At 44.7% G+C, this 12,174-nt stretch overlaps 1 protein-coding gene across 1 annotated transcript in view; it reads right to left on the bottom strand.

Moving 5' to 3' along the window:
• Nucleotides 1-12,174, bottom strand: part of TUT4 (terminal uridylyl transferase 4) — a 90,077-nt gene that overhangs the window by 66,010 nt on the left and 11,893 nt on the right. Inside the window, exons 3-5 of the mRNA XM_066597592.1 lie at nucleotides 5,476-5,588; nucleotides 4,703-4,819; nucleotides 2,216-2,393 (exon numbers count right to left, since the gene is read on the bottom strand). Coding sequence (XP_066453689.1) covers nucleotides 2,216-2,393; nucleotides 4,703-4,819; nucleotides 5,476-5,588 — 408 coding nt within the window. The remainder of the gene's footprint in view (nucleotides 1-2,215; nucleotides 2,394-4,702; nucleotides 4,820-5,475; nucleotides 5,589-12,174) is intronic.

Below are 12,174 nucleotides of genomic sequence, written 5' to 3'. Positions count from 1 at the left end.
GATCCGCATGAAATCCTCGGCCCTCAGGACGATAAGATAAGACGGACCACACGCTGCATTTTCCGCAGCAGCGCTGATAATATTCTTTAACAGCTGCTGTCCTGCTGGAGAACAATAGTGATGTCTTTAGAGAACAGACCACCCGCTGTTCTCTAAATACATGCAATGAAGTACTAAAGGCACGATTTAGCCCATTAGTCCCTATGCAAAATGATCGCTCAAAACTCGTTAGTTTTTTGACGAATTTTGAGCGATCATCTGTGTGTAAATGCACCTTAATATATTTAAGGGCCCTTTTACATCAAACCATTAGCATTCGAAAGGAATTAGCTTGATTGTGTGAATCTGAATGACAATCATTCAGTGTAAACAGGCCAACGATTGAACTTCAAAAGGAGACTTCATTAGTCGTTTATTTTATGCAGGCATACGAATAATCATTTGCGCATTGTTGCCTGTGAACAGCGATTGCTTCCTCATTCACTGGCACACTGGTTGAACAATTTACAAGCTAACGATTTAGCTGCCTGTATAAACAGGTTGCACCAGCGAAATCTGTAACCATTCAGTCGGGCGAACAATAAATTGCTCCATGTAAAAGGAGCCTAAATGACAAAAAGAGTTTTAGAACAGGAAGGTCGACGTTAAAAGCCTCCAAAATGTAAATATTATCTCACTGCCGACGTGTCAGGTAAGCAAAGTGGATTCACCTTGAAGGGGGCTCTATAGAGACCAACATTTCTATACCAGGGAACCCCAAGGACAGCAATACTTTTAATTTACTATAGTATTATCAACTTGTATGCAAATAGAAGTAGAATGGCTTCCTTGCCGCATGTTACGAATAGCAGCTATTTTATGACCACCTGTGTCTGCTATACCGTAGGACGGATACAGGCAGGCATAAAAGTGCAGATTTTGCCTGCAGGACAAACTAGGGAAATCTGACTTCTCCATCACCTCCTCACTTTATCATCAGAAAGTTCTTCCTAAAAAAGGAATGTGTATGAAGATGGAGCCACACTTTAATCACAAGGTATCTTGCCTCAAAACAAGGAACATCTACAATGGGGAGGGAGAGGTGGTATGACTGCTGGGCCCCCCTCTGATCACAAGAACAGGGGTCCCAAAGGTCCATTTAATTCAATGGAACTGCGGGAAATAGCCAAGCGCTTAAACTATCCTACAACCCCACTGAAGTGAATGCAGATGAAGTGAGCATGGATGACCAATTGCTTCATGAAAAAGGAGATCTTGAATGTTCCTAAATGCATGATCAGTGGGGGTCCCAGCTGTCCCATCCTAACGGATTAGACCGTTATCCCTCATCCCGTGGATAGTGGACAACTTCATTTTGTGGCATAACTCCTTTTAGTCAAAAGGAGATAAAGAGTGGTATGGCACTTTCCTAGCATTGTGATTTTGATCCCGAGATTGTGGGAGTCACAGCAGTTGACACTGCCGGCATATCCTACCCCATAGATCATCGCCTCTCTTAAGACAACCGCTTTAGACCTCCCCATTCATGGCATTTTTATAGTACTGTATATTGGACTGCAGACTAGAGCTGAGCGAGCATACTCGCTAAGGGCAATTGCCCTTAGCGAGTACCTGCCCGCTCGAGAGAAAAGGTTCGGCTGCCGGCGAGCGGTGAGTTGTGGCAGTCAGCAGGAGGGAGCGGGGGGGGGGGGGGGGGAGGAGAGGGAGAGAGATCTCCCCTCCGTTCCTCCCCGCAGCTCCCTGCCCGCCGCCGGCACCCGAACCTTTTCTCTCGAGTGGGCAGGTACTCGCTAAGGGCAATGCTCGCTCGAGCAATTGCCCTTAGCGAGTATGCTCGCTCATCACTACTGCAGACCTAATTATGATGAATACTACTTAACACAGAAGACATTAAAATAGATTGCCTTTGGATATGGGATTAAAGTTAGGGCTCCGGCACACTTGCGTTTTTTCTTGCGCATTTTTTTTTTTCACGCGATTGTCAATGGGACTTTCTAATGTTAAAAACGCATCGCACAAACTTGCGATGCGTTTTTAACATTAGAAAGTCCCATTGACAATCGTGTGAAAAAAAACGCAGATATTGCAGCGTTAAAAAAACGCAAGTGGGTGTGAGCCCTTAGGGGAATAAACCCAAAAACTTAAAGATAGTCACAAATGAAACAGTTATTTTTCCATAATTACATTTCCCCATCAACCTCTACAAGATACATACCGGGCAGTTTATTCTGGATGATTTTCTCCATCTCCTTGACGATTTCCTGCCTGGACAGGAAGTCCTCCTGAGAAATTCCATGTTCCTTTGCCGCATTTACCAGAGTCACACCCAAAGCGGCAACCTGAGCAGCTGAAGGCGGCGGAAGAGAGCGCAATTCATTCTCCTCCTGCTTCTCCTACAAATAAATTTACATTAGTAAGTAATGGCACCAGATTTCTATAAATACATAACAAAACGCACCAAAACGCAGGCAACACTGGAATTACAGATTGCATTTACACTGAATGATAATCGTTCAGACTCTCACTGGATCGCAGGAACTCAAATGATAATCGTTCAGTATAAAAAGCACCTTTAGGTTAAGCAGCTGGGTCACCTATTTAAAAGGAACAGCTTAACAGCTTTAAAAAAAATAAAAAAAATCATAGAATGGTAGAGTTGGAAGGGACCTCCAGGGTCATCGGGTCCAACCCCCTGCTCAATGCAGGATTTACTAAATCATCCCAGACAGATATCTGTCCAGCCTCTGTTTGAACACTTCCATTGAAGGAGAACTCACCACCTCCCGTGGCAACCTGTTCCACTCATTGACTATCCTCAAAGTCAAAGTTTTTTCTAATATCTAATCTGTGTCTCCTCCTTTTCGGATTAATCCTATTGCTTCTAGTCTTTCCTTGTACAACTGAGAATAGGGTTGATCCCTCTGCACAGTGACAGCCCTTCAGATATTTGTAGACATCTATTAAGAAAGCTGAAAGGAGACTTTTTTGCAAACTAAACATTCCCAGATGCTTTAACCGTTCCTCATAGGACATGATTTGCAGACCGCTCACCATCTTGGTAACTCCCCTCTGAACTTGCTCCAGTTTGTCTATGTCTTTTTTAAAGTGGGGTGTCTAGAACTGCACACAGTATTCCAGATGAGGTCTGACTAAGGAACAGTAGAGGGGAATAATTACCTCACATGATCTAGACTCTATGCTTCTCTTAATACATCCCAGAATTGTGTTTGCCTTTTTGGTTGCTGCATCACATTGTTGACTCATGTTCAGTCTATGATCTATTAGTATACCCAAGTCTTTTTCACATGTGCTGCTGCTTAGCCCAATTCCTCCCATTCTGTATGTGCTTTCTTCATTTTTTTTGCCCAGATGTAGGACTTTGCATTTCTCTTTGTTAAATACCATTCTGTTAGTTGCCGCCCACTGTGCAAGCTTCTCTAGATCTTTTTGAATACACTCTCTCTTTTTCCTAGTGTTAGCTATCCCTCCTAGCTTTGTGTCATCAGCAAATTTGATCAGTTTCCCATCAATTCCCTTCTTCAGATCATTTATAAAAATGTTAAACACCACTGGGCCCAGGACAGAGCCTTGTGGTACCCAACTTGATACAGTATTCCATATATGTTAATGCTCTGGTAACGCCTGATCTCAGACTACTAACGACTGTCAGAATGAGAGGGGTTTTTTTTACTACTCACAGATCTCCGATACTGAAAATGTGAAAACGCTTTCTTAGTTCGTGGCAATTAATTTGAAGTCCTGTCATGATTTTCTCAACAAAAGTTATGCACTCTATAGAGAGCTGTAAATTAGGAGCCATCAGAGATCATGTGTGAAGATTATTCCAGCCGAATTTCTCTTAAAAAGAGAAAGTTTGGCAGCAGTTGTCATAGAATGAAAACCACAAAGCTCCCCATGCCTACTTCTAAGGGTTGTTTGCTCTGCCCCGTCCTATCTTCCAGGCAGGGCGGACAATCATTCTTTTAAAAAAAAAAAAAAAAAAAAAAAAAGGAGGTCTACTTAGACCTCTATGATGGTTTAATGTTTGCCACACACATGCAACAGGCTATCCATGGTCTTTTTTGAAGCAGGCTGTGAAAGAAGGCGCTATGGTTGTCCCACTAGCCATATGTGAGGTGTTCAGATATTTTCTCTGCATACAAGTCAATCACCCAATTTCTAATCTTTTGGACTTTTTCAGGCTACCCGACGATTATATACACTGAACGTTCACCGCATTAGAGCACCTACTCAACAAATTGGTCCACCTTTTTGGGTGATCGCTGCTTTCAGATGTTGGGGAACAGTTTCCACAAGGGGGCGAACCTCCTTCATACTCAACTCGCCCCCATGCCCGCTGTAGCAGCTCCAGCACATTTTGGGGATAAGTGGAAGCAAGTCTCTCAGCCCCTTCCAGCATGTCCCAAATATGTTTAATGGGCTAATATTCCTGCAGAAGGATTGCAACACCTTAGTGGAATCTATGGCATAACAAACTGCTGTTGCTCTGAAGGGCAATGGAGGTCCAGCGTGCTACTAGTTGGTGATCCTTCAGTGCACACCTTCCAGTTCTCCAGCTCCTCGCCATGTGCATCTCGTTGGCACTTGCACTGCACGGCACGGCACATTTCCACACATCATGCACTCACACAAACAAGCTGCAAGAGAGAACAACATGCACCAAGCTGTGGGCGATTTTTACCAGGATATTCTTTTTGTGCCGCTTCTCCTTAATATGCTTGTGAGCTCCTTGGACGTTCTCGATGTGAACAGAGCAGAGCTTGCATAGATACTGGCAGTTGGAGAAGTCAGGAGATTTCTGGAAGAAGGGAGAGAAAATGGGGAGTCTGTAAACTGCACCATTATGACAATAAGCTTATATCAGGTTCATGGAGTCACAGTTTGGAGGCCGTATGCCTCATTCTTCAAGGAATCAGCCCCTTTCCACCAGCAGCCCGACAAGGGAGAGTCGTTTGGGGCCCTTTTACACGGAACGATTATTGTTCAGATTCTAGCTGGACCACAGGAATCTAAAGATAGTTATTCAGTGTAAATGCCAACACGATCTGAACGAGAAATAATAAGGCGTTCAGATTGTGCAGGCGTAAAAATAAAACGACAATCGGCCTGTGTAAACAGGCAGTCAATCTATGTGTCAGCAAAGTGAGGTTTTAAAAGTCTTGTTCTTAGCTTGCAGAAATCTACACGCCGTGTGGGAGTTAAATCCGCAGCATGTCAATTATAGTATCAAATTAATCAGTGTGGAATCCACCTCTTATATTTGGGGGCGAATCCCGCATTGAATGGTGTGAATTTTCCGCTGTAGACACTTCACCCCCCCATGTGGACATACACGTATATGAGAAGACAACTACCAGTAAGGAGCGCAGATTGAGCACAATTATCACGCTTTGCATGATATGAACGATTGCCCATCTACCACAAAAGCTCAAGACTGTTGTGCAGACACAATACCTTCTCCAAGCGGTGGATATAGTCCCTCTCCAGCCTCTCTTCTGCCTGCTGCAGGCCCAGTTCCTGGTCAATAGGCTCCTCAGAAGACGCCGGCTTCGCTGTAGGACTCTTCCCTGTAAATTCAATAAGAAGTGATCAGGTCTGAGATTGCACAACTTAAAGGGGTTGTCCAGCCAGAAACATTGCATGTCCTTACTTCTGTTTGCCCATTTCCATGCACTTTGTTGCTCCTCCGTCGTTCCTGGTTACAAGAAGAATCTTCTCTTCTTGTTGGGCCGCAGCAGCTCGTGTCGGCGCGGGAACGAGCCTCTTCTCATCCGCGCATGCGCAGTTCTTCTCTCTGCAGCCGGGATCGATATACGATCTCCTTGTGTGCAGCGGAGGGGGGGGGGGGTGGGGGGGGAAATGGAAGAGCAGGAACTGAGCTCCCACCCCCTCTGCCTTTTCTCCGCCCCCTGCACTATTATCAATGAGGCGGGACGGAGGCGGGGCTAAGGCACTCATTAGTCCCCGTCCCACCTCTCATTGAAAATAGTGCAGAGGGGCGGAGAGGGGGCGGGAGCTCAGTTCCTGCTCCTTGCTCTTCCATCCTCCTCCCCCTGCACACAAGGAGATCATATATCGGTCCCGGCTACAGAGAGAAGAACTACCCATGCGCGGATGAGAAGAGGCTCATTCCCGCGCCGACAAGAGCTGCTGCGGCCCGATAAGAAGAAGAGCAGATTCTTGTTGTAACCAGGGACGACGGAGGAGCAACACGGGGGGGGGGGGGTTATGGCACCCCTTCAGGTAAGTCCAAAACTTCTGTTTGCTTCATTTTCCATGCACAATGTATATTACAAAGTGCATGGAAATGGGCAAACAGAAGTAAGGACATGCAATGTTTCTGGCCGGACAACCCCTTTAACTTACATTTTACTTCTACCCCAAGAAACTTCATGCTTTTGGAAGCAACCAAGACATCAAAATTGTAGGGAGAACTGCAGGGACCTGCACACCTATATGGGTCTTATGACTCGCTTGTACGCTGCGATTTCCAGGAGTCAAATTGAAAGTAACGAATCAGTAGTGCATATGTGTGCCCACAGCGCCATTCATTTAGGAACACTCAGGACACACGTTCTCAGGTCAGAGTCCCACCGATCAGATACTTCTCCCCTAACTTGTAGAAAGGGGATAAGCCATTTTTGTAGGACAACAGCTTTATAGACGATTTTACTGTGTTTATGCCATCATGAAAAGAACCATTTTAAATGGGTGTATTTACAGGGGCAATTTTTTTTCTTTCGCAGCGATATTTTTCTATTTAACGGCTATGTGCAGCAATTGCCCATTATTTCCTATGGGAGAAAAAGAAAAAACACACACTCACATGTAAATGCAATTTTCACGCAAGTGCGATTTTCTATTTTTACTATTGAAGCATGATCTTCATGCGTGTGATAGTTGCATGTGCAGCGCTGCATTTTTTGTAAAACACAACAGTCACAGGGAAAAACTGAATAGGGAGGTTTACAAGTGCGATATTGGTCTGAACTTCACAGATCGGTTTTACACTCGCTTGTGTAAAAATAGCCTTAACTGAAAATACATTCATTTCCCCAAAAGGCTTTACCAACAATTAACACGAGATGGCGCTATCATTTCCGTGTAAAGCAGAGCATGTGATATCAGAGAATGTCACAAGGCATCACAGTATCTCTCCCGGGTCCGCTCACTCCTTCCTATCCACCAGCTTGTTTACAGGATCATTTACAATATAATGCAAGTTATTCTGCCCGTTTCTTGCTGTCCCCCCCCCCCCACGGTAAAATAATGAAAGGAAAAATTGGTTCCTTTGCGCAAAAGTTTGTGATCATTCTAAGTCAAAATTCTTGCGTAATAGCTTTTGTTTGCCCCTTTCCCCTCCCGGATACTGTAAAAGGTAAAATGGGGACAAAAAGGTAACACAAGAGGACAACCTCTTATATGAATGATCAGACCAAACAGAGGTCATACGGGTGAGAAAATTGTGCGAGTTTTGGGCGTTATGAGACACACAAAACTTGCACAAAAATAGTCGAATACAATGGGTGCATTTAAATGGCTGATTTTTTGCTTACAGCGATGCTGCAAGACAGAAGAGGAGGAAATGTTAATTAAAAAAAATAAATAAAAAATCTCTCTATATAAAATATCATCATCAATTATCACACGGGACTAGAACATGCGGATGTGAGGTCTCCCACACATTACACGGTGGGGTGTTCATGCGCTGTTCGATGCAAGTCGTACCTGACAATGTCAGGCTTGACTAGCTGTTGCTCATGTGAATGCACCCTAATAGAGAGGGATTCACCTACTGGGACCCTCATCCATTGGCCAGAGAAGAAAGCAGTTCTAAAAAGAGTCCTTCCTACACAGATGCAGCACAACATTTAGGTACCAGTCAAATAAAAGGCACGGCCCCTTTAAATAGCACTTCAAGTGTCACTAACAGTCTTGCATCCGTTCTTGGAGAATGCAGATAAAAGGTCATAAGAAGATATTCTGCAATATATTGTTCGATACACAATGTGTCGGCTCTAAGTGTTTTCAGACTGCTTATGCAGCAATTCTCATTAAAACCCATCCTACACAATCTACATCCTCTGAAGATACCCTAAAGTGCCATTTTGACCCAACGATTATGTTTTGAGCGGTAATCGCTGGGTCTAACTGCACAGACATCGTGCAGTTTTCGTAAACGATTCGCTCATCGTTGTCCTTCAGCTAGCTGAAAGACAACGATGAGTCTTATCAGGACCGAACGCTGAGTTCTCAGCGGGATACCGCTGATACTATTATTTCAGCTGCTATCCTGCTCGGAGAACACAGCCAGAGTATGCAGAAGACAGCACTCCAGCTGCCTCCTGCATACCCCTCTCGGAGCCCTCAGCTGTATACCAGCTGAGCCCTTCGTGAACACAGCAGGAGTATGCAGAAGACAGCGCTGCAGCTGTCTTCTGTATACAGTGTTGTATTGCTGCAAGGAGCAAGACTTAAGTCCATATTACGCTTTATAGAGAGTAAGACACTATAAAAGGTTTAACGATAAGAATTTTTTAAAACCAAATGATAATTGAGCCTAGTGGTGACTAATTGTCCTACGTTTGTAAACTATCGGATGTATATACAAATGATAATAGCTATATACAAAACATAAAGGTTGCAGACGTCACACCACAAAGTATAAAGTTAGGCCGGCTGCACACGGCCGTGACGGGCTCCGTCGTGGAGCCCATCACGGCGCCCCCCAAACTTACCTGCGGATCCGGCGTCCTCGCTCCCGCATGACGCGACCGGCCACGTCACGTGATGCGGCGGTAGGCGGGGAAGCGGTTTCACGCCATCTTCCGCTGTGCTACAGCGGAAGATAGCGTGACGGACAGCTTCCATTGACTGCAATGGAGGCCATCCGCGCATACACCTGCGGCAAATAGAGCATGCTGCGGATGAGGTCGGGTGATTTCACGCTGCGGAATTCCACGGTGGAATTCCGCACCGTGAGCCCTAAGCTATTAGGTTCAATAGAACCTAATAGCTGCGGGCAATGCAGCGGATTTCCGCCGCGAATTACGCGGCGGAAATCCGTCCGTGGGAAGGAGCCCTTAGCAAGTTACATTATTACCTAAAAGATTACAGATCACATATTACCATCACCAAAGGTTCGGAAAAGTCCTGGACTCTCTGATGGAAGGATGAAAAGCTCTGGGTAGTACAGACGCTTCAGAGACCAGATGAGGATGTCATCTGTTGAACCCCTAGAAGTGAGGGTCGCCTTCGGTGATGGTAATATGTGATCTGTAACCTTTTAGGCAATAATGCAACTTGCTAACTTTATACTTTGTTATGTAACATCTGCAACCGTTATGTTTTGTATATAGATATTATCCTGTGTATATAGATCCGATAGTTTACAAACGTAGGACAATTAGTCACCACTATGCTCAATTATCATTTGGTTTTAATAAATTCTTAGCGTTAAACCTTTTATAGTGTCTTACTCTCTTTAAAGCGTAATATGAACTTAAAGGGGTTGTCCCGCGCAGAAACTGTTTTTTTTTTATTCAATAGGCCCCCCGTTCGGCGCGAGACAAACCCAATGCATGTGTTAAAAAAAACAAAAAACAGTTTAGTACTTACCCGAATCCCCGTGCTGCAGCGACTTCTTCCTTACCTTAGCAAGATGGCCGCCTGGATCTTCACCCACGATGCACCGCGGGTCTTCTCCCATGGTGCACCGTGGGCTCTGTGCGGTCCATTGCCGATTCCAGCCTCCTGATTGGCTGGAATCGGCACACGTGCCGGGCCGGAGCTACGAGGACCAGCTCTCTGGCACGAGCGGCCCCATTCACCAGGGAGAAGACCGGACTGCGCAAGCGCGTCTAATCGGGCGATTAGACGCTGAAATTAGACGGCACCATGGAGACGGGGACGCTAGCAACGGAACAGGTAAGTGAATAACTTCTGTATGGCTCATAATTAATGCACGATGTACATTACAAAGTGCATTAATATGGCCATACAGAAGTGCTGAACCCCACTTGCTTTCGCGAGACAACCCCTTTAAGTCTTGCTCCTTGCAGCAATACATAACAGTTTCATTGATCAAAGGTTCAGAATCAACAACTCAATTCCCTAGACAATGCTGATGGTATCACAGGATTAACAAGACTCAGATTGATGGCGATACAATGTATATGGACAGAGTTCAAACAAATCTATACAAATGGAATTGTAGTTAATGCAGTTAGCATTGTTCTGTATAAGCCCAATATACATGTTAGACCTCTATCTTATTTATACAAAGAACTAACAAGTCGCATACACATTTCACAGTTTCATCAAAGCTTCCTACACCAAACAGGTTTGAAGTCCACATGAATGTTCATAGCTATTCGTATGAAGGATACAAAATGGAGAATAAAGGAAAATACAAAATGAGGATGAAGGACAAAATGGAGGGCTACAAATAGCCAATTATATTTGCACCACAAGTAAGAGCTTAATTTACACACTAATAAGTTCTTAAGTAGCCAATTAGCTACTTAAGAGCTTATGCAAAGTGAACGCTTAAAACGGTCAAACTGCTGTTTGAGTGATCATCTTGCTGTGCAAATGCACGCAACGACTTTGAGCGATAATCGTTGTGTCTAAATGGGCCTTAAAGCCTTCTGGTTCTCTTCTTCATATCCTTGGAGACCTTCCTCCAAGGGCACTGAGGGAGATCAGCCTATGTCAACCCAATGCACCAAGTCAGCTGTATAGAAGAGGAAGTCACAAATGCTGAGGGTGTTCATCTGAGAGCATTTGTAAGACTTGTATAAAATATGTACAATATGGATTAGAGCAGCCGTCCCCAACTAGCGCTTGTGACGGGGGGTTTGGGGGGCACATATAGCATACAAGCCCATAATGCGTGGTACTGGGTTATAACCATATGCACTGGCAATTTACATTACTACAGACATGTCCTAACCATTAAGGGTCTATTCACATTGGCGAGTTTACTGTCAGAGATCCACCAAAATAGGACATGCTACGATTTTTTCCCCACCAAAAATTAAAGTCAACAGATGCATGAAAAAATAAGAAAAAATTAATCTATTCAACTTCAAGGGGAGTTTTAAGTTTCTTTTTTTTCCCCCTTAAACCCAGGTAAAAAAAACATATGACACTGGCTGATTAAAAACACAAAAATGGATATAGAGATATATAGCTTGGCCTTATTTTTTAGTTTTTCACTCACTGACTGATTTGACTGCAGGTGTGTGTAATTTGTTACCTACATACCTGCAGTGAAATCAGTCAATTTTTCAATAACCGAAATCACCCTTGTGAATAAGGCCAAACTGTGCCGATTTCGATGGCAGAATATTAGTGATAAAGTTTGATCATCAAATGTTCGCAATTTCATATTTCTCCACATTTAAATGGGTTTAGCCTTTACTGATAATCTGACTTCATCAATATCAAATCTGTGGGGTTTGCAGCTTCGGACTCCAGCCCATCAGCTGATTGAAGAGGCTGTGGTGCTCAGGTGACATCACCTTCACCGGTCATGTAGCCCAAGTACAGCTCCGTCCCACTCAAGTGAATGTGATTGAGCTGCTACAACAAGGCAAGGCTGTACGGCGCTGTGTCCGGTATGTGGTGAAGTGGCCACGGCGCTCACCCAAGTGATTGGCAGAACTCAACCAATGTGATACTGGTGGCCTATCCTTAGACTAGGCCATCCATCTCTTAGTGCCAGGAAACCCCTTTAATCTCTCACATTGATTGTGTCAATATAACGTAGCTCCTGACCATTGCTTAAAGGGGTTGTCCCGCGCCGAAACAGGTTTTTTTTTTATTCAATAGCCCCCCCCCCCCCCCCGTTCGGCGCGAGACAAACCCAATGCATGTGTTAAAAAAAAAAAAACGTTTAGTACTTACCCGAATCCCCGCGCTGCGACTTCTTCCTTACCTTAGTAAGATGGCCGCCGGGATCTTCACCCACGATGCACCGCGGGTCTTCTCCCATGGTGCATCGTGGGCTCTGTGCGGTCCATTGCCGATTCCAGCCTCCTGATTGGCTGGAATCGGCACACATGACGGGGCGGAGCTACGAGGACCAGCTCTCCGGCACGAGCGGCCCCATTCACCAGGGAGAAGACCGGACTGCTCAAGCGCGTCTAA

The sequence above is a fragment of the Eleutherodactylus coqui genome, chromosome 3, assembly GCF_035609145.1.
Source record: "Eleutherodactylus coqui strain aEleCoq1 chromosome 3, aEleCoq1.hap1, whole genome shotgun sequence".
Lineage (NCBI taxonomy): Eukaryota > Metazoa > Chordata > Amphibia > Anura > Eleutherodactylidae > Eleutherodactylus > Eleutherodactylus coqui.
This window is presented reverse-complemented; position numbering and strand designations above follow the sequence as displayed.